This window comes from Lepidochelys kempii, chromosome 2 (assembly GCF_965140265.1).
Source record: "Lepidochelys kempii isolate rLepKem1 chromosome 2, rLepKem1.hap2, whole genome shotgun sequence".
In the NCBI taxonomy this organism is placed as follows: domain Eukaryota; kingdom Metazoa; phylum Chordata; order Testudines; family Cheloniidae; genus Lepidochelys; species Lepidochelys kempii.
In genome coordinates, this window is record NC_133257.1 from 215,748,773 (window position 1) to 215,772,538 (window position 23,766).

The window sequence follows — 23,766 nt, forward strand, 5'->3', positions numbered from 1 at the left end:
TAATTAATGCTCAAGAGAGGTACCTGAGCAAATCAAATAGAAATGGACTCCTTAAAATTGGGTAGTGGGAATAAATTATGCACAGCTATTACCTTGAAAAATAGGTTTCTCTTACACTAATAATACCTAACCATGTATTTGTATTTTCTTCTGTTTTGTTCTTATATTATAAGCATTTATGTTACAATGTGTTTTCATCTGGTTTGTTACCTGCTGCCCTTTGCTCAAGGATCTCACTGCAAATGAGACCTTGATGAATAATACCACATTTCACTTTGTGAATAAAACACACAAAGAGTGCATTTGCTACAGAGCCAAATGTTGCATGAACAAAGCCCACGAAGATTAAGGATGTGTATTTCTGAGCTGGGAGAATGTAATCAGGCATTTTACAGGCAAATATTAGTTCATCCTTATATTTGGTTTCTAACTTAATTAAGCCTAGCCTTCCTAATTTGCACTCTGATTTCTTAAGTCCTGTACTTTCTTTTCTGTACAAGATGAATAGTACATTTTAAACCTCAAATTTGTACATGAAAATCCATGTGAAGGTGACAGGAAAAGCACATGAGCACATGTTCAAGCGCTGTCCTGAATAGGAATACTTTTCTGAATCGGGGCCCCAAAAGACAAGTCTTCTAAATGAGAAGGAAAGCAATTTTATGGAGGAAAATGGCAATCTGTAAAATTAGTTTTCTTTCCTTTGTAATTTGAGTCGTTACCAAAATTAGACTTAAACCTTTATAGTGTGTCCTGGGCTATCAGCTTCTCCTCCATAAATACCTTTTTATATAAAAATGAGCAAGATTAAGTGACAGTATGGTGTGGCACAGTATTGCACTTATTCAGATTCTATAGCCTTCATTCTCAGTTCTTTTCAGTAAATTAAATCACACTTGATAGCTTCACTCTAAGACAGATCTAAAATGTTCCAGGCTAATGAATGTAATAGAAACGCTAACACAGAAAATTAGACTGCATCCAAGAATGGACCCAAAAGGAACCAGAAAAAAACTACTATTTTCTAGTTGATATAGACAAGATATACATCTAAAAAGCATGCTGTTATATTAACAATACCTTTACATTATATGAAACAGAAAAAATAGGAACAGAATACAAATGTGATCTGTTATTTTAGAATATGAATGTATTAGGGCAACAAAGCTACCTATAGAGCAAACTCCTTCTCTGTGTATGAACAAAAGAAATCCTTCTTTACTAATTCTGAAAGTAACTCATCACAGTGGGATTCTGAGGCCTAGTCAAATAATTGTCTTAGTGTACTACCTGCTGTGTTCAATATTGAGTGAAAATGGAAGTGAGGCCCCGGCACCATCTTATTTTACAATTCTTCTTTTATTTAAATAATTCCAGTCGGTTTGGGGGACGCCAGACCTTTATAAATTAACAGCAGGGAAATACCAAAGGTGTCAGATTGCATATTTATCATCTTTTTCGTGTAATACTTAAATATGTATTAAGAAGTGACTGACATAAATTAGGCAGATTTCAGAAGCCACAGGCCGTGGCTTGTAGAGGACCCCCTTCTGCTTGACATTTCATCCTTGTCAAAGATCAAATTATTTTAATTTAGGCTGCAAATTATAAGGAATGAAGACTTCTTTGTGGGAATTCCCTGTGGTAATCTGACTTTTGTTGTTACTGCTGCTTGTCAGTGTGCAAAAGATATAATATGCATGCAAATAAGGTTAAAAAATATGTACTATCTAATTATCCAGCCAGTACATTCCACTTGAAGACAGTGGGAGGCCTGACACACAGTATGTGTTTGATTCATTGAGGCCTGCAGGGTATTTACACAAGATTACTTTTAATTATGAAATTAATATCTGTTTATCTAGAATGTGTAGCAGTAAGTAAGTATACACATGAGCAGAATTTTTTAGTAAAATAAATCTTTATCTTTAATACATATAAAATATAGAAAAACCATGAGTTTTCTTCCAAAATGACATTGAAGACACTCATCACCTTTTTTGGAAAGTCAATAAAAATGTGCCATTTCTGTTATACTTGTTTCCACAACTGCCAAGTCATTTCAAGACGTCATTGCATCTTACCAGCTTCCCTCACTGAATATTTTACGTGGCTTTAAACTTTTTAATTTTGTGTGAGAAAATATAGAAAGGAAGCCTTTCTATTGTGATTGCTCTTGTCTCTTCTCTAGATTTGTAATATTGTTAAAAGCATTTGAAAGAGACAGAGGGGTATACGCTAAGTATGGTTTGGTTTTGTGCTTTGGGTGAGTTACAGGATAAGTGAACAATTGGGGCAGGGATGATCATAATTATATGTAGTGGGTTCTTTTTCTTGGTAAAAGCCTTAATAAAGGCTTAATGTTAAGCAGAGAAAGAAAATGACAGTGGCCTGTAGAGCAGTGAGCTACCAGATGTCAATGAACTCTCACTGAACCATATATTTTTTTTCTAGATTTCTTCCTGGTAATTATATATTGGCATTCCAAATTCAGGCCATAATCCTGCATTTAAAATGTACAAGTGGGTCCCTGTAGCTATGCAGAACCCCACTGAAAGGGCTTGATGAAAGTGCAGGCATCCCCTAGCATACTGTAAATTACAGAACCGGGACCTAACATATTCATGCAATATATAATAAAGCATGTGGTTATGCCAGGATGTGTTGTGAGGCATGAGGCTAGTGTGCAAATAACTTCAGCCAATATGGGAATGTGGATCCTGGGGACTTTGGATGACTCAATGAATTAATAAATGGATATGAAGCCTTTGCCCTAGTAATGGGTGCAAATATAATCCAAGTTGTAGTAACCAAAAGTTGGTTGTTTTCTATCCGATTGCTGTTCAGTTCCTTGCTGTAGATGGAATGGGTTAGTGGTTTCGGTCTGGTTCCTAAGGGAATGTGTGTCCGTATAGGAAAACCGGCACTACATTGTATGTGTATTGGAAGTCTCAGCTGAGAGGCCAAGGACTGAATGAGCACAGAAACTAAATTATCTTCACACCCCTCAATCTACCTCATCTTTAGGAGATGTAAACAGGACAGTGTGTAGTGACTCCTGTTCTAAATAGGTTTCCTGTTCTCTGGATAGGGGGAGTTTTCTGTTTAGGACTTTCCATCTGGCATCTGTCAGGAGCACTAACTTTCCTAAAGAGATAGCAAAGAAGCCAAAGTGGGACTCCTTATATCACTTTCAAGGAAAGCTATTATATTATTGAAGAAACTGATTTTTAAAGCAGAATAGAAGTTTCCTTATGGCTCTACTGGTAGCACTTTGCTCCTGGCCAAGAAGATCTTTGGTTTATCTCCAACATGGGCTCATTCCCAATGATTTGACTGCTGTATAGTGCTAAGCAGGTGTGTGCTATTCGTCTGTCAGATGTGGTGATAAATTTAAGTCCTCTAGAACAGCGGTTCTCAAACTTTAGCAACCCAAAGACCCCCATTTTGATTTTAAAAATTTGGGGACCCCCAAGTCTTCCCCCACTCAGCCCCAGGCCGTCGCCCCACCCCACTTTCTGAAGGCCTTACCCCACCTCTTCCCACTCCACCCCTGTCCCTCCTCTTCCCTGCCTCTTTCCACCCCATCCCAGCTACTCCCCTTCCCTCCCAGCACTTCCTGCATGCTGCTGAACAGCTGTTCCCTGGCATGCAGAAGGCGCTGGGACGGATGGGAGGAGGTGAGGGAGGAAAAGGGAAGAGTTGATCAGGTGGGCCCGCAGACCCCAGTTTCAGAAACATTGCTCTAAAGGTTAATTTAAATTTTAAAAGTAAATTAATGTTCAGAAAAGGGTTTTGATTACCAGCAGTGGAGGTGTCAGAAACTCCATGAAGTCTACGCAGGGACTTCCACAGTTGCTACTGATCTTACATGGAAAGTGCTCAGATACTATGGTGCTGGGCAGCAGTATAAAACCCTAAAATAGAAAAAGTGTTTCTCTGGCACAGACAGATTATTGTGAAGGTAGTTTTTGCCATATGGATATTTGTCCAATAAGAGCTGTAGTGAGATCATGAACACATTTCACATCAGTCAATGCATAACCATCAGATAACAACCTTTCATTGCCAAATAGTTCCATGTTTAAGCAAGCAACCTGGGGATGAATAGTAATCATATCCACATTCCACCTTCTAAACCAGGACCTTGTACTCTTCTTCCCAGCTCATAGTTCCTTTCCAGGTATGATATATATATTTTAGTATTAAACAGGAGTATGTATTTGACAGTAGGAGGAATGATGAAGGAAAAAAAACTGGTAGGTAGAACATTCTGGTTTCTCTTTCTGTCTTACTGCTTTCTCTCTTTATTTCTTTGTTTCCTTTGCTAATCAGTGTGATGGAATTCAGCTAGACTTAATCAATATTTCTCTGGAAGGAATTGCCATTCTGAATATTCCAAGCATGCACGGTGGATCAAATCTTTGGGGAGAGACGAAGAAAAGACGTAGCCATCGTCGAACTGAAAAGAAGAGGTTGGATAAAAGAACCATTGTCACAGATGCTAAGGAATTGAAGGTTGCATGTCAAGGTAATCTTCAGATTAAAATGAGTAGCTCGTTCTAGACAGTCAAATAACTTATAAAACTATAATGCTATATTCCTCCTTATCGAAACTAAGTGTGGCTTAAAAAAACAAAACACACACACAAACACAAAATGCTGCAGCAGTGCACTGGCATAAACACATCTACACTGATAATTGCGATCTGTGTGCAAACCTAGATAGGACGTCACATGTGAAGCAGACTAAACAACAACATGGAGCACTGCTGTTCTATTCTGTAGAAAAAGTGCTTAATGCTACAGAAGCCAGATAAAAGCTACTCATGAATAACACTCTACATACAATTTGGTTTCAGGGACAGACATGCCCCTATTCTGACAGAATTTGTCCTCCATAGCCATTGAGCTTGTCTCATCATGGTAATAATGAGGATCTGCTACCATACCTGGATCCTATCTGCACTCCCTGATTATATACACTGCAGTTTGCCTGCCAGCTTTCCCTTCTATTTAGTCATTACTCATTTTTATAGAGATCTCAGGATTCAGTCCTAAGATTTCATTATTAAAAGTTATTTCTGACAATCATTGTAGTAAATAAGTGTCCATTTTACTTGGTGGGAGCTGGACAGCATTCATTGTAACACAACATTAAATATTACAAGTTAAGAAGTTTAAATCAGTTTTTCTCCAATTTTTGCATTTTGTGGACCACTTTCTAAAGAGAACTTCTTATGAACCTACCTCCCCACACAACCCTCCAACATTTTGGTCTAAAATATTATTTGGTACAGACCACATGAAAGGGTTCTACAGACCACAGTATGATACTATTGGCCTACAGTTATCTATGTACTCCTTCTTTTGCTCTCTTTGTATTTTTCATTTTCAAAGAGAAAGATCCCTTACCCCAATGGGTTAAAACATTCAAAAGGTGTATTTCTCGGTAAGCTTGATAAAACTCAGGATTTTTACATTCTGATTTTATTTCAATCCTTTTACTTTTGCTGCTTCTCTAAAGATTCTAAATATCTGGTTTTTTTTCCCAGATCTGGTACTCAGACATCAAACTTTTTTTAAGTCCTTGTTTGTTCATGACACTAGTATGGGATATATTGTAGCTTTAAACCACTACCTGACTGGGATGAGAAGGCAATGTGTATTGGCAGAAGTTTACTGAGGCATTGTCTTTGAAGAAGGCACAAGGACTCTGGGATTGCTGGGGGACTGGCCACAACAATGGTATCTCCTGTGCCCATTAGCAGGGTGCAGCATGTTTCCTTCACCCCGTACTCATTTTAGCGCTGCTCTGATAGTCCAGGTGGAGCTGGGACAGCTCCATGGTGCTACCACACCTTCCTACCAACTACAGAGTTTCTACTGCTGCTGTCAATCCTAGAATCCCTTGTTTCTTGAAAACCAAGAGAAAAAAGATCACAATTGTGTGCTTGGTCCACCGAGCAACATAAGTTTCACCAACAAAAGTGCTGGTGTGGACAGTGCTGTGCCAGCAGGAGAGGCTCACCTGCCAACATAGCTAACACCATTTGTTGGGTGTGGTTTAATTATGACGGCAGCAGAGCCGTCTTGCCAGCAAAAAGAGGCTACACAGGAGACCTTACAGCGGCGCAGCTGTAAGGTCCAACTGTGCCACTGTAAGGTCCAACCGTAGTGTAGGCATAACCTAACAAACAAAGGGATTTCATATCAAGGGCAGCAATTCACATGCCTTTCAAATTGGTATGGGTGAAAACTGTAGTAACCTCTCAGGTGTTTGAAGATCTGTATCGAATGGGATAGCAGTTTCAGTCTAGTGACTGGTGGATTTGTCTCCATGTTACAATAGTAATTATTACCCTTTGTTTACGTCCTTGTTGGCAGTCTCAGCAGAGATATCAAGGACTGAATGAAGAACACTAGTTACCTTTAAAGGTGGTCCTTCCATGTCAATGTTCAGGAATGTTGCTGGGTAGTGCGAAGAAGTTTGGAATGTCACTGGCTGTGTTGTTGTTTCTGTGACTCTGCTTCCAATCTCAATTGAGTACCTTTCCCAAGCCTTGTATTAACTTAAACATTTAAGTCTAAGGTAAATAGTTAGTGGATAAACCCTAGTGGTTACCAGATAGGAAAAAAACAAATTTGTGAGGTGAACAAATGTATTTTCAAGTTTCAAAGAGCTTCTTTTAAAGGACAGGGTTTTTTAAGTGTATGAAGAAGTACTTTGACTATACATTTAGAATTTATAAAGAGCTTTGGTTAGGTAAGGTGAAAAGTTTAAGTCAATCAGCTATCAAAACAGCTGACTTCCTGTCTGTTCTCAGATAATGTGATTCCTTTGCTAGCTTGAAAATAGTATGTCCTTGAGTCACATCTTGTCTTAGATTAGTGTCTTTTTTTAAATACATTTTAGTTACTTAAAGGCTTGTGTATTTTTAGTTTGGAGGAAACATTTCACAAAATGTTAGACTTCTGCTGAAGTGTGTACTGGTAGTTTGAGAACCAAATACACACCTGCATGTTAATCTTTGTTCATTAATTTACTTAGTCTGAATAAATATCCTTTCAGCTGGTTTTATATCCAAACACAGCATCTAATCACAAGACATAACTAAACAGCCACACTTTATATGAAAATATTAGCTAACATAAGGCTTTTATAAGGATACATATCTGATTTTCCTGAAAATCTAATTCTCCTAATTAGGACTTTTGAGCAGTATTGAAGCTCATTTTTAGTATTATCAAATAATAGCAATGCAACTGTGTCACTAAAACTGTGGATCAATCTGTGTTTCATTATAAATCCTTGCTTTTGTGATTTTATAACTTGACCATAAAAATGTGCATTGGGCTGAAGCTTGGCGCACACAATCTGAATCCTGGAACGATTAACACTGTCAACACTTAAGACTGGATTGTGACTGTCCAATCTTTCCTGAATTGCTTCACTTACCCTGAAGCAGGCCAGGAGATAGATTGTGGGACTAAACTGCATTAGGTTTGTTTGGTGCAGAATATGTGGCCTCATGCATGCAGCAACACCACTTATTGAAGGGGGAGGAGACAAAGCTCTACCTACTCCTGGCCCCTCCTGCCCACTGGGTGTGGAGGGGATGTATTTATTCTGTGGAGACTGCTTCCTCTCCTGCATTGCTACTTGTGATGGAGATAGCCAGCATAAGGGAGTAAGGGGTCACCTTATACTACTTGTGTGCTGCCATACTAGCCAGGCCATAATTTGCCCCCTTAACTAGAAAGAAGAAGAAAATCAAAGAAACGTAGGGCTGGAAGGAACCTTGAGAGATCATGTAGCCTAGCCCCTTGTGCTGAGGCAGAACCAAGTATATTTTGACCATCCCTAACCATTGCTTGTCTAACCTGTTCTTAAAAACCTCCTGTTTTGGGGATTCCACGACCTCCCTTGAAAGCTTATTTCAGTGCTTAATTATCCTTAGAGTTAGAAAGTCTTTCCTGATATCTAACATACATGTCTCTTGCTGAAGATTAAGCTGATTACTTCTTGCCTTATCTTCAGTGAACATGGAGAACAATTGATCAGCATCCTCTTTATAACAGCCTTTAACTTAACTGAAGACTGGTCCCCCGAGTCTTCTTGCCTCAAGACCAAACATGCCCAGTTTTTTTAACCTTTCCTCAAAAGTCAGATTTTTCTGAACCTTTTATCATCTTTGTTGACCTCCTCTGGACTTTCTCCAATTTATTTGCAAAACAGTCCCATTATTAAAATCTATGAAACAAAAATTGAAAAGCTAAGTTCTTCACTTGGGTGCATGAGTGCAACTCCCACTGATTTCTATGGGAGTTGTGCAAGGATGTCAGAAAGTGACATTTGGCACTAATATTTTCTACTTGTAACTGGCTTTGATAGATATAGATAGCATATTTCAAGAAAAGTTTCTAGAGCAGAAATGCACATGCTTATTAATACATGACAGAGTTAGGAAATAATTATTATAGTTTCTCTTGTGCAAAATCCATTTTATTATGAAGACCTAAATACCGATTTAGTTGGCAGTCTAGAACAGCTAGAGGATTTGGTGAACAGTTTGCTTTGGCAAAATTTTCATATGCAATATTTTACCAATCAGATCCCCAGGCATTAACAGATCTGTGAAATGTCTACACATTACTGATTATTCTAAGGACAGCATTTTAGCTGTAACTGTGAACCATCTTTCTTTCTGGAGCTTAGACAAAATCCTTTAACATTATTTGGCCAAGATTTTTCTTTATGAATATACACAAATATTAATAAAAGCCAAGAATCAGTGTTTTACAAAAGGTGAACCTATGGCATGTAGACTAAAATATGAGCTTGGACGTATAACTGTAAACAACTGAGCTACCTGCTTTTTAGCAAATGGCACTCTCTCAAAATATAGATTATATTAAGACACTATATTTTCCATGAAAGATACACCAATTCTGTTAGGTGATAAAACAACAATGATTATATATTAAATTCTCTTCCTGCCAGAAATGTTAAATCAAGTTCTCAAACCTTTCCCTGTTTTCTTTAGTATTTCTGACAGAAGGAAATATATTATTATAGGAATTGCACTGCCAAAGTTTTCTTTGGGTGAGGAAAAATATTTGTTTTCTTTGCTGAATCTTATTTGGAGACCAGTCCCAACTGCTCAAGTTTATTGGGAGCCTAATTTGGTGCTGGATTATGTTAAGCACCTCACTGAATCACACCCTGGGGCCCAATCCTTCAAACACACACGCACCCTACGTGCGCGCACACACACATATAACTTTACTCACATGAGGAGTCCCATTGACTTCAATGGGAATGCTCATGTGAGCAAAGTTTATAAGCATAAGTCTTTACAGGATTAAGGTCTTAAATTATAAACTCTTCAGGATAGGATCATTTCTTTCTGTGCACCTTGCACAGCAACCCGCATACTGATGTTTAACAAAATGTTAAGAAAAGGGAAATCAAATTGAACAGCTTGACAGCAAAACTGTAGTGAGCTACTAGCCAGAGGCTTCTTAAATTTAAGACAATGCATGTTCATGGCTTAATTCAGCATTTAGATATAAACCAAGCTCATGGCCTATGATTCAATAACTCTGGGTGAAAATTTGTGTTGATGTGCTTTCTTTATTATGAGTTTCTGGATGGAAAAGCAGAAGCCATAGAAATGGAGCAACATCTGCCAAGACAACATATGCACAGTCACAAAAATGGGAAGATGCTGAAGCAAGGGAAAGTGACAAGGCCGCAGGGGAACTCAACAGCAGCCATGTAACATGCTGGCCTGCATCTTTAAGGGCCAGGGCGCCTGGGGCTGGCCAGTCTGTTTGATTATCAGACCCAGATGAGAAGGGGTTACATGCCCTCTATAAAGGGATCAGTTGACCCAGGTTGTTGGAGGAAAGTTGGCTCCTGTGAGTAGCTCTGGAGCAGAGGAAGTGGGTAGCAGAGTGAAAGGCCTCTGGGTCCTGGCAACCTACTTTGTTTTGTGTTTGAATTAATACAGTAGTGCCCTGGAGCAAGAGCCTCAAAGACTCTGTGTGGCAGTGAGTCTTTAATGGGACGGGGAGATAGGACAGCAGCCTACATGTGGTGGAGAATACAGGCAAGCGATTAGCTCTTTGAACTTAGGGGAAGATGAGGCAATAGCTAGTCTGAAGCTAGACCAGGTAAGGCGGCCCTGCTGTAAGCCATAAAAAGAGAAAAAAGAATACTCAGTACAGCTAACATGCCAACAGCAAGGTAACAAACCCATCCAAGCATCCAAAAGAGCTAGGAATGGCAGGAATTCTCAACGGTAAGCTTGGAACGCTTAATGGGTCTACAAAATCCTCAACAAGCCTTGTTTTGGGGGGAAATTTTAAGTTACTGCATGGCTATTTTCAGTGCTGTCTGAATTTCAAGCTTTGAATCAGAGTGTTGACTTTGGATCAGAAAGTTGTTCCAATGGTTAATTATTCTCACTGTTCAAAGAATTCATGCCTTATTTCCATTCTTAATTTGTCTAGCTTCAGCTTCCAGCCATTGGATCATATTTTACCTTTCTCTGCCAGATCAAAAATCCCATTATCAAATATTTGTTCCCCAAGTAGGTACTTATAGACTGCGATCAAGTCACCCCTTTACCTTCTCTTTGTTAAATTAAATAGATTGAGCTCCTGGTGTCTGTCACTGTAAGGCAGGTTTTCTAAACCTTTAATCACGCTCATGGCTCTTTTCTGAACTCTGTCCAATTTATGAACATCCTTTTGAATTGTAAACACTGGAATTGGACACAGTATTGCAGCAGTGGCTGCAACCATGCCAAATACAGCAGTAAAATCCTTTATGCCTACTCCTCTCCTAATCCCCTGGTTATGCATCCGAGGAATGCTTGAGCCCTGTAGGCTACAGCATTGCACTGGGAGCTCTCATTCAGCTGATTATCAACCACAACCCCCAAATCTTTTTCAGAGTCACTGCTTCCCAGGACAGAGTCCCCATCGTGTAAATATGGCTTACATTCTTTGGTTCATAGATTTAGCCATATTAAAGCACATAGTGCTTGCTTGTGCCTGCCTTACCAAGCAATCCAGATCACTCTGTATCCGTCCTCTTCATTAGTTTCCACTCCCCCAATTTTTGTATCGTCTTCAAACTTTATCATTAGGGCCCTACCAAATTCTCGGTCCATTTTGGTAAATTTCACAGTGATGAGATTTTAAAAATCTTAAATGTCATCGTTTCAGGTATTTAAATCTTAAATTTCACAGTGTTGTAACCATGGAGGTCCGGTCCAAAAGGGGATTATGGGGGTGGGGCAGTGCAAGGTTATTGTAGGGGAGTCATGGTATTGCCACCCTTACTTCTGCACTGCTGGTGGCGGCAGGGCTGCCTTCAGAGTTGGGCGGCTGGAGAGTGGTGGATGCTGGATGGGAGCCCAGCTCTGAAGGCAGTGCTGCCGCCACCCGCAGTGCAGAAGTGAGGGTGGTATGGTATGATATTGCCATCCTTACTTCTGTGCTCCCAGCAGAGGTGGATCTGACCTGGCTCCAGGAGTGGCCCATGAAGAGGAAGTCCCATCCCTCTGCAAGCGGGTTGGGACTAGCAGCTGAAGCATGACACACAGTAGGAGCCCCCGGTTGGTGTGACCCCAACCCTGCCCCTCCCCAGCACTCAGGGGTTAAAGGATCCTTGGGCTGCCTCTGTGTGTCACAATGCCACCGCTGACCATGGTGCCCTGGGCAGTCACCCATGTCACCCACTCATAAGGCAATCCCTGCCCCCCTGCAAAAAAGTGATGACCCTCTTCCCCCCCCATATCATGCCACCCTCACTTCTGTGCTGCTACTGGTGGCGGCGCTGCCTTCAGATCTGGATGCCTGGGAGCAGCCACTGCTCTCTGGCCTCCCAGCTCCGAAGGCAGAGCAGATGGGTGGCAATACCATGAACCCCCCTACACTAGCCAGATTTCACAGGGGAGATCAGATTTCATGGGGGAGACCAGATTTCACAGTCTGTGACACATTTTTCACAGTCATGAGTTTGGTAGGGCCCCATATATCATTAATTATGTTATGTTTTCTTCTAAGTCTTTAATAAAAATGTGAAATGACATAGGGCCAAGAATCAATCCCTGCAGGACCCCTCTAGAAACACATGTCCAGTGATAAGCCTCCATTTACAATTACATGTTGAGACCTATCTGTTAGACAGCTTTTGATCCATTTAATATGTACTGTGTTAATTTGATATCTTTCTAATTTAATCAAAACATCATGCGGTTCCAGGTCAAATGCCTTATTCAAGTCTAATTATATAACATCAGCGCTATTGCCTTTATCATCCAAACTTGTAATCTCATCCAAGAAAAGATACAGAATCTACTTTCCATAAATCCATGTTGATTGACATTATATTATCCTCCCTTAATTCTTTATTAATCAAGTCCTGTATCAGTCCTGTATTATCTTGATGGGGATTGAAGGGGAATGACAGTCTGATAGTTGCTCAAGTCATCCTGTTTACCCTTTTTAAATATTGGCATATTGGCTTTCTTGTAGTCTTCTGGAACTTCCTCAGTGTTCCAAGACTACTGAATCAGAATTCATGGTCCAGCGAGCTCCTCAGCCAGCTCTCTTAAAACTCTGGAATGTAAGTTATCGAGATCTGCTTATTTAAAAATGTGTAGTTTAACATCCTCCTGAGATTCTAGTGGAATAGAAGACTGTTATCATATAATCCAATGACATCATCAGTTTTTCCCCAAATACAGAGTAGAAATATTTATTGAACACTTCTGCCTTCTCTGCATTATAATCGATAATTATACCATTTCCATCTAGTAATGGACCAATACTATTGTTAGGATTATTTTTGTTCCTAATGTACTTTTAAAAAATCCTTCTTATTGTCCTTAACTCTGCTGGCCATAGATTTCATTTTGTGTTCCTTGATTCCCTTATCAATTTTCTACAATTCCTAGTTTCAGTTTATATTAATTATTATCAACTTCTGTTTTCTTCCACTTGTTACATTTATTTTTATTTTTTCAGCTACAAAATGAGATGAAGATACTTTATGAAGATGCTTGTTGCATGCTAAAGCTAATTGAATATATGACTTGACTCTCCTATCTAGGTACTTTAGAACATACACTTATTATATGGATTGATAGAAATAGACACACCTGCTGTTGTCTATTTCACCAATATTATTAGTCAGTTTTCTGGGTTATTTAGAGGAAATAATTTAGAGGAACTTGTTTTAAATTGGCTAAATATAACTCAAGTGTCTGTTTCAGAACCGTAAATGATACACTTGGCATCCAATTTCCAGTAAGCAGAAAAATTTCCAATCATTTAAATTCAGTGACTAAATCAATTAAATGTTGAAGCAAGAAAAGAATTGCATATTATTCCTTAATGTAAAAAAAATTGGGAAAAAAGGGATTATGGCAGATAGTGTCTCAGCTCATAGAAGAGCTATGCATACTGATGTTGGATTAGCTTCATTGACTGAATGTAGAGTGGTTAAATAATCAGTTGATTGGAAATTCAGTGTTGGGGGCCGTGAGTATTTCAAGGGAAACTCTAATATATGATATCCACGGTGTTGCACACCTCCTGTAGAACTTATTTCTGTGCAGTTAATTCTCACACACGTGCACTTGATACAATATGTTATATCATTGCATGAACTTCAAAAGCTTGAAAGGTGTGGCTCAAACAACCATTTGATTTGGATGCTTCTCTGAATCTCTTTGGTTTGAAAATTTCACAAATTAATCTGTCAGGAGATTTCCATTATTTCTAGTTTCAGCTGTTCTGAAAATACTATTAAGGAAATAGTTTCTTATGGGTTTTTTGATTTTTTTTTTTCACTTCAGCTTCTGGCCCTGAGTGAAACCAGGAATGCAAAAATACTCAGCAAACAGAAAATCAATATATGTTAATAGCCCTCTCCTCCCCCAAATACTCCCACAAATAGATACATGAGTATTTCAGATGTCATAAAAGATTTGAGTTCATTTTAGTTAGTTCTAATTTTATTTGAACCAGTTTTCCCATCTCTAAAGATGTGTGTGTAAGTTTCTACTTTCAACAGTCTCAAATAGGAACTAAAGGGCTTCAACAAACATAGCACATTCAAAATACATTTGTAACTTAAAATTTAAAATAAAACCTGGTGAAATTGGTAAAAATTCAGAAATGTTCAACTTGGGAGAGTCCTGATCTAAATTGGACCCAGAGTAAGTAAGACGAGGATTAACCCAGGGTCAATAAATGTATAGTGCTGAAAATGTGTAAAGAAGAGTGCAGAAGAGAAGAAAAAGACAGAAAAAGGCTGGCTGGAAGAGGAGGGAGGAGAGTATGAGAACAAAAAGCACAATAATGAAAACATCAACATCATCATCATCATCTAATGGTGTAACTCAAAAGTTTAATTCCTTATCCAATATTGCATTCAGGTTAGGCCTGGATTCATATAATCATAGAATATTAGGGTTGGAATAGACCTCAAGAGGTCATCTAGTCCAACCACCCGCTCAAAGCAGGAGATTCCAGCTGAGACTCTCCTGGTATTTTTCCTTGACGGGTCTTGGGAGAATTTACTGAGAGAGACTGGGTAGAGTAACAAAACTCAGTTTTTAGTATTCAAAATACTAGTTTCAAAATAACAATTTTATTTAGAACTCTGAGGTTTTATTTAGAAATTAGAACTTTCCCTTTAAGAGCTGTCCCTTCCAGGTTTATCACTGTTTTGAGAGATTTTCATGCTTCATTAGAATGCTTAATCATGGACATACTTGAAGGTGACAAGTCAGAAAAGATCTTAGTGTTAAAATCAAATAATTATTGTAATGTGTAAACCTTTGCAGTCTGATCTTTTTTCAGCAGTTTCACAAGAGCTGGAGTTGATGGCCCAGTGTTCTAAGCATCTTGTTTTTTCAATGCCTACACTCACCAGAATGACTGCTTAAAATACCAACAGGGAGGACTCAGTCCTTTATCCTGCTGACATATCTAAACTGTATACCATGTGCTTCATCTGGTGAGTTCTTAAAATCAAAATCCTGTCTGCTTTACATGGACATTAAAGATAGGATGACCGTCTTCATAAGAGAAAGGGATGTCTTGGGGTCCTTGCTGAAAATATCTTTTCCCCCCTTTCCTCTCCATTGTTGTACAATAGGCTGTGTGCCAGTTTTCCTCCTGGAAACCAACTTTTCACTGCTGTGGCACTGTATTTATGCAGTCTGATTCTGCAGCCCTTACTCACATTAAGTAGTTTTCACTCATGCAAGTAGCCCCACAGACCTCAGGAATTGAGCCCAGAGTAACACATTTTTGAATCCCATAGAATGAAAAGTCTTATCTGTGATAATTGCAAAATGGTGATGATTATTCTTATTATTGGGAAGTAGTAGCCTCTTAAGAATTAGAATGACAATCTGATTTGGATTTATATTTATAAAGTATGTATATATGTTTCTGGGTAGTATATATTATAATTATAAAAAATCCTTTTATTTACAAGGCAATTGAGATTACCATTGTATTATTCCTTTGTATTATCCCACAGAATGTTCCTTTTATTTCAAGAGTTATTCATCGAAAAGAGGATAATTATGGTGTATTTCATAGGCTGCCAGAAGGAAAATGTATCGTTGAAAAGTTTCATTTCCCTTAAGTTGCTCATTTTCTATAGGAAGACAGAGCTATTAAGTAACACATATGGCAGAGATTGATTAAAATGGCATAAAGGACTATCTTATTTCTAAGTACAGGGATTTGCATGCATAGCTCCCATGGTTTCAAACAGAAATTCACTCTAGCTACTCTGTAAGGAAGCGGAAGTAAATGGGAACTAGGCAGGAATGGGAGAGCCATGTGCTGCACCAACCCAAAAATGGGGAATAGGCAGTTCTTTATGATCTAAATCAGCTACTCCAGACTCTGGCCTGCAATAGGGGATGCAAGTGTTATATACATCCTATGCAAAGGCATGTGGCCACTTGCTTTCTGTAATTATGGACCAAGTCATTTCCTCCCCCTGCAGAGGGCTATATGCCAAAGAGGCCTTCCATGACTCTTATGCCTTATCACTCTAAGTAAACTAGTATTTTCTAAACTGACAGCCAAATGAATACTTAAGAGGGGATATGCAATATAATATATGTCCAGGATCTCCAAAGGGTTTTAATATATTGTACTTGTGATGCATAATCAGTGATGCCTACAATTTCCACAATTCATCCTACATTGGCAGGGTGATGGATTAGATGGCCTGTTTTTCCCTCTCCCCCCTGCCCCCCCATTTCTGAGACACTAGCATTGCTGGTATTTATCCATGTGAAGATGGATAAATTAGATGGCCTGTTTTTCCCTCCCCCCCTCCCCCCATTTCTGAGACACTAGCATTGCTGGTATTTATCCATGTGAAGATCTGAGCTCTGAGTTGAGAACATACTTTGCAGAATGTGAAACTGTCTCATATTTAGCTCTTGCATGTTTCAGTGGAACCCAGGGAAAGCTAAATTTTAGCTCTGAGATTCTTTTCCTGTTTCTTCCACACACCAGTCTTTTTTTCTGACAGCATTTCAGTGGTGTAGGTTGGCAGCCTGGGAAATACAGAACAGTGTAGTGACAATCTAGAATTAAGTGAGCTAAAATAAGAGACAAATAATTGTTACTTTAAAATTTACTGTGCCGTGTAGATATTTGTATAGTAATGTGTGATGTAAACACCCTAGGATGTAACTCCCCTTGGTGTAACTCCATTGAAATTACCAGAGTTATACCACAGACGAATAATGCAGCACGTTAACTAAAAGCAGAATTTTGCACATCCTGCACTCCTAAATGTGGAGCTGAGAAAGTTGGTAAGTTGTAGCTGAGGAAATGCTAATATATAAGAAGTCTCTTTAATAGAGATATTTTTGATAAACCCATGAATATGCAACTTTCCCCCCTACTCTGGCTGTAGTCCCATCAAAATCCTGTTTTTGAAATGGGGCTATTGCTGGAATAGAGGACTCTAAGATAAATCAAAAAAATCTCTGATGGAGGTTTTCTTTGTTTAATAATAAAATGTAATTTTTTTAAAAAATTGCTCCATTCCACTCTTTTTCTGGGGCTTAAATCTGATCTCTGACTCATGGAGAACAGGAGTAACTGCACTGTTGCAGTAATATTAAATCAGTGTGAGAATAGAAAAAGGCCCCAATCTGTGTCTTAATTGTAAAATAACCATATTCTATCAAGTGCTTTGGTAAGGACTTTTCCCTTAATTAACAAAATGAAAACATCTGTTGCTTTCTCTGTTAAGCTCTTTTGGTTTCATACCATTTTTATAATACACTTGTCTTTGATTCAGAAGTTTTTCAGATATAAATTATTTGTAAAATTTACTTTTCTTCCAAATGCTTACAAAAAAGTCAGCAATTAACTAACTATAACAGGTGTTTCCTTTCTTGTGGAAAAGAATGCATATTGATTATTGTAATTTAGATTCCTTTGCGAATTAAGGAATTGTTCTGTTGTTCGAAAACACTGCAAGTGCACAGAAAATAATACATATGCAGCTTTTAGGCAGAAAGGTTGGATAAATTTACGACTGAGACTTTGTTAACCCTTTCTAGGTCTTTTTGGCTGTGCGATCTATGAACGTTATGGATAATTGTTACTAATGAAAGTGCCTTAAAAAGGCATGACATAAGTGCAATCAGGTGTATGTGGGTATGGTTAAAATACACATTGATATTTTCTACTGCCAAATAGATGCTTTTTCATGGTGATCTTTATATGAAAAGGCAGCAACATCCATCTTTCATGTTCAATTTGTTTAACAGCAGACATTGAACATTGAACATCCAATAGTATATTACCCAAACCATTTTCCCATTTAACCCTGCCCTAGATGCCTGAAGCGTAGGGCTAAACATTCAGAAATACAAATAGGGTAGCCCAGCAGATCATTTTTGGGCTATTATTTCACATAATCGTGTTCTCCAATCCATTCGTGTACAAACTTACTGTTTTTCATTACTTGTTAATAGAAAATGTCCAGTTCTTTGAGTGTTTGTGAAAGGTGTCATATTGACAGCAGTTTAATTCTGAGTAACAATTTCAGATTTTATACAGGATGATGCCAATCATTAAAAAAATAGATACAATTATCTGAAAATACTGGTGATGTGAACGAATTTTATTATAGTCTTGTAAAATTGCAAGTTAGGTGCTATTTTCTCGCTAGTGCACTGCTCACTTGCCACAACACTGTAGAGAAGAATGGGCGGGAGAGCAGGGGAAGAGAGACTGAGAGCATGCACATACATATGTTAAGTCTCTCTTTTATTGAGTAGTTGAGTTCTTTTGGATTTTCTTTTGTTTGGAAAGAATCAGGCTCACCAAATGTAAGCCCATTTAATCATACAAATATTTCTTATATCTAGTTCTATTATTTTTTGGCAAGTAGAGACCCTGCAAAGCTTGTTTTGTGTCTGGGAAGTGGGGGTAAGCAAATGTCCCACTGCAGTCACCAAAAAAGGGAGCATTTAGATAATGTCTCCATCCTCCCTCTGCAGAGACCAGGCATAGATCAGGAGTCACTTGGCTGAAGTCAATGCAATTGCACAGATAAGCCAGCCTCAGTGAGACCAGAATGAGGCCCTCTATGTCACTTCAGTGACCTGTTCCATTTTTACCTGCTGCCTTTAAATTGTGGTCTCCCTCCTAAGTCTGTAAAGTGTTGCCAGTAAACCACCAGGCTGTTTGTAAGAGCACGTTATAAAGTGGGTAGTATTGGAAAGTATAAGCCGCCTAACAAATTAATGGCGCTCTGAGGAGCTGCCTGCTGGGGTGAATATAAATTGTAAAAAAGTATAGGCAGAAAGGTAATGGGCACTAGCAATGCTGCACATACTTTTCAAACTGCTGCTGACTGTGTGCCAATAGATATGGCAATAACTGTCAACAAGATTTACAATATTTTCACATTTACACAGTGAGAGTGGAAAGGTTGAAAGAGTTCTATAATTTTAGTTAAAGTTTCGTGCCAACTATTTCTGTACCAACTATTTCCAGACAACAGGGACACTAACATATTGGGTGTCATTCATATATGTCAACAGAAGACATTTTTATCATCAGAAGTCCTTGAAACTGGACTTTACAAAAAATTCAGTAATGCAGAGATGTATGCGTGCTTGTAAAATCCAGGGAGGTACTGATCTTCCCGTTTATTGTCTACTCCATGATTTGTGATTGTGCTAAACCTTGCCAGGCTATCTGTGGCCCTAACAGGCTGTTCCAGCAGCCAGGGATTCCTGGAGTGAGGAGCTCCTCCAGCTACGTCCCTGTCTCTGAAATTAGAAGGGGCTGACTTAGAGCTGCTAAGTCAGCTTTAAACACATTGGAGGAATCCTCAGGAGGCTGGTTAAGCAACTTTACAGCCCCATTGTGGCTCTGGAGCAGTTCAAATGGGCTACAGCAGGGCCGAGGAACTGGCTCATCATCATCTCCCACAATGGATCTGCTCCCGCTATGTATTTAGTCACATCTGCTTATTTTACTGACAATAAATTTTGACTCCTTTATTAGATGTTAGCGTTAGATACGGAGCTGGCACGCCTATCGGAGAGTAAGCAGGATTCTTTTCTGACTCACACATCCTCAGTAGAATCGTCCATAAACTTCTGAGTGCAGAATCCTTGTTTTGTGTGCATGACCAGAAAGAGAGAACATTTTGACTTTCAGATCTCCAATTACTTATTCATTTTGGCTTATGAGGTTTCTTTTGACTTGTAAACTGAGCACATTTGGAATGGACATCACTGAAAGATGATAGACACGAAACGCACTATAGCATTTTTCAGTTAATAACTGCTCTCTAAGTGCACTATTCGGAAAGTCCCTATTTTTTTCTCACTAGAGCAGTTATCAAATCTAGAAGTACTTGCTTTGCTGAGTTACAGCCATGAAAACAGCATTCTTTTAGTTTCTTTTAAAAAATCCTACTGGTGATCACATTGAAATCCATGTTTTGTAACTTGGCTGGTGTGATTTTTATCTCCTCTGGGAGAGATTCCTTGTCCTATAAAGCTGAATAATAGACTCCAATTGCCTGTCTGGCTTCATGTTTGACTCTGCTTACTTCCCAGTCTGATTTAATTCTAGCTTCTCAGAAAAGCTCTTGCTTGCTGCTGACTTCTAGTAGTTTCAAAAAAAAAAAAAAAAAAAAAGAGGACTTGTGGCACCTTAGAGACTAACAGATTTATTTGAGCATAAGCTTTCGTGAGCTACAGCTCACTTCATCGAATGCATCCGATGAAGTGAGCTGTAGCTCACGAAAGCTTATGCTCGAATAAATTTGTTAGTCTCTAAGGTGCCACAAGTCCTCCTTTTCATTGTACACTACAGTAAGTGAGATCAGAATATAGTCCATCTGCTGTAATGGTGCCACAAGTACTCCTGTTCTTTCTGCAAATACAGACTAACACAGCTGCTACTCTGAAACTTAGTAGTTTTAGCTGCTGATAACCAATAAGAAAACTTTTCTAAAAAGTAGAAGTGAGACCAGACTTGGAATAAATCAATTGTCAGTCTATTGGTCGTTTTTTTGTGTGGCACTAAATGTCTCATTTGGTATGGGGGGGAAAAATAGGGGATGCGGGCGGAGGTGGGCAAGATAAGTAAATAAAACAAGTCTTTCAAAGCCCAAGTGACACTTTACTGAGGCTGATTAAACCATTCCTCAGAATACTTCATGAACTGTAACAAGTTGTAGGAAGAGTGATAATGTTTGACAAATCAGCATCTAGTGATTATTATGTATCTGTATTGTGGTAGCACTAGCAGGCCAAATCATGGATCAGGGACCCATAGCGCTGGGTACAATATAAATACGTAACTAATATCGTTCCTGGCTGAAGAGTCTAAAATCTAAAGTTAAGTGTCTAAATCTAGGTTGGTGCTAGGTTCAACAGTGTTCTCTCTTCTTTATATTTTCTTTGCCTTATTTCCATACTCTCTTCTCTACACTTTCCCTTCTCTCTTTGGCCCCTATTCAGGAAAGTACTTAAACATGTGATTAAATCTGATTGGCGCCAATAGAACTTAATTGTATGCTTAAAGCTAAGCACATGCTAAAGTGCTTTCCTAAATCAGACCTTTATGTAGCATATGTCCTATTCAGCTATCTGTACTCTACCACACTTCTACTGTTTCATTCTTGTTTTTCCTCTTTCCTAGTCCAGTCACTGCTTTTTTTAATTCCAAGAAACAGTGCACAAATCATTGAAAAAGTAGCAAGCACTTTTTGCCTTACAAGCTATTTTGAATTTGTAAGACCAACTACAGTCAGGGGAAGAAGGTTTTCATGGGCAACAATTTCCTACAAGTTGTGTGGAAAAATTCCTTTAAAAACTGTGAATGTTTCAAGTTTCTGAAGTGAGAAACATGGGTTCAGTAGTATCACTGTAATACCGTTAAAACACATATAAAATTACATGTATCTATATTTTTTTAAATGGTGTCCATCACCTGGCAAAACAGCATCTGGGTGAACATGCACACAAATTAAGACATGGCACACTGTATAACACTGATTTATCTTTCAAAAAAGTATTTTACCACAATCCACGCCGAGGCAAAAGCCTCAAAAGCCATCACATTGGGTAAAATTCACCTCTGTGCTGAAGGCCCATGTAAAAATTCTCAGGATAAGACTTAAATGGCACTCAGTGGAACTTAGGCTTCATGTGCATTCTCTGCACAGGAGTAAATATAACCCAGTGAGTAGTGGGTTGTGCCACCCATTTTCTGCCCCATGTTTGGAACTCAGGAGCTGGCTCACCATCGCTTGAAAGAGAGAGCATTATATCGATGACAGTAAACCCACAGGAAAAGTATGACATAATGATGTGTCCACGCAAGGTAAAAGTTACATAATCTGGTCTGGTGTTTTTGCTGGATGAATTCTCTGCTTAAAAGTGACTTTCATTATGTCAAAAGAAATGAGCTGAACACAAAAGGGGGAAAAAAGGCTCTTTAGTCAGAACATTCTGCAAGTCTTTCTTCATGAAAGATGAAGCCCTACAAATCCAAAACCAAGTGTTCCTGCTGTGATGAGCAGTGTAAGAAATGAAATATTTACAATGCTTAAAGTAAAAGATGACTCGATTATTTTTATGTTGGATGGTGACCTTGATTAAGGCATTTCAGTGCATTAGTCCAGGATTCTCAGTTAGAGTTATAGACATATATATATATATATATATAATCTGTTTAGTAAAAGAATTGCAGCACAGATCATGTCTTTGTGTATTAAATAATCTTCAGTCAAGTGATGCTTGGCACATATTTGGCCCTAACTGTACAGTAGGTTGGACCTGTAATATAGCCATAGTCACTTCTTAATAAGTTACATTCCATGCCGTGTATGAGACAAAGCAATGGAGATATTAGTCTGAACTCTTATGGGTTTAAATCAAGATTAGATATAAAAACTTCGCAAAACTAAAGTGTGCAATAAAGCAACATCCACCACTGTAAAAACTAGGGCTTGATACTGCCCCTGAAAGCCAAGGTGACATTTGCTGTTGCCTTAATTGTTACCTGGATTGGCTTCCTACTCAAAACACCTGGAGTTCAATTCAGAAAAGCATCCAAACGTTTGAATAATATTTATTATTTAGTGTGTGTATTATAATAGCACACAGAAGCCCGAATCAGGATCAGAGTCCCATTTGGGTAGGTTCTGTATAAACACACTGGTTGGAAGGCTCTCTGTGCTGAAGAGCTTTCAATCTTCAAAGATGACTCACATTTGAAGAATGAGAGAGAGAGGTACTGTAACAGGGTGGCTCACCCCATAAGGGCTGGAGAGCTGAGGGTAGCCAACCCTGATCACAGAATAAGCCATACTTGAGTGAGAGCAGGATGATTGCCCTGTAAAGAGCAGCAGAAGGCTGCAATGAAGGGGGGGAAGCTCAGGAAATGGTGGTGAGACTGTAGAGAGTATGAAAGGCTCCTGTAGAGAAGGCCTTGAGATCAAGGAGCTGTGACAGAGACAGGGCCGGCTCTACCGTTTTTGCTGCCCCAAGCAGTGAAAAAAACCTGTTGCTGCCGAATTGCCGCCATGGACAGCAGAAGAGCTGCCGCCGAATTGCCGCTGCTGCAGAAACACTGCCGCCCCTTTCTGACTGCCGCCCCAAGCACCTGCTTGGAACGCTAGTGCCTGGAGCCGACCCTGGACAGAGAGGAGCTGCATGGAGCAGGAGGCTCCAGAATGAGAGAAGGATTTGGACCTCGAAGACAGAACCAGAGGGCTAAGGAAAGTTGAGCTTCAGCCAGGGAAAGCCTGAGAATTCTAGTCCAAGCTCCTGCTAGAAACCCTTATTGGGAGAAAGCTTTGGGGGCCTGGAAGCCAGAGAGCTGAAGACGGCTGAAATCCATCCAGGTAAATCATGAGATTTAGTATTGGGACCGAGCTCTGGGAAGAAGGGCTGTAGACACCCCCCTCCCCCCGCCTCCCAGGGAGAGTGAATGACCTAGGGTTGGGGCCTGGGGAGCCCAGTTTGAATAAATGAATTGAATAAATGAAACCCCAGGAGGGGAATGTTTTAATTACATGTTCACTGTGAATTATTAAGGGGCCCTGCAGATGGGAGTAATTGGTAGCAGGGAACTGCAGAGTGACCTCTGGCCATGAAGGAACACTTGATAAGTGACCATCTCATTACAGGGATACTATCAGCTGGATTTGGAAGGTTG

At 39.2% G+C, this 23,766-nt stretch overlaps 1 protein-coding gene across 4 annotated transcripts in view; it reads left to right on the plus strand.

Annotated features, from left to right (window-relative positions):
- Positions 1-23,766, plus strand: part of DGKB (diacylglycerol kinase beta) — a 510,469-nt gene that overhangs the window by 405,477 nt on the left and 81,226 nt on the right. For 3 of the 4 annotated variants that reach the window (XM_073333812.1, XM_073333808.1, XM_073333811.1), the window contains one exon: positions 4,336-4,531. In XM_073333812.1, the coding sequence (XP_073189913.1) occupies positions 4,336-4,531 (196 nt within the window). Of the gene's footprint in view, positions 1-4,335; positions 4,532-23,766 lie in introns of those variants that run through there. The other variant, XM_073333809.1, reaches the window with a different exon arrangement.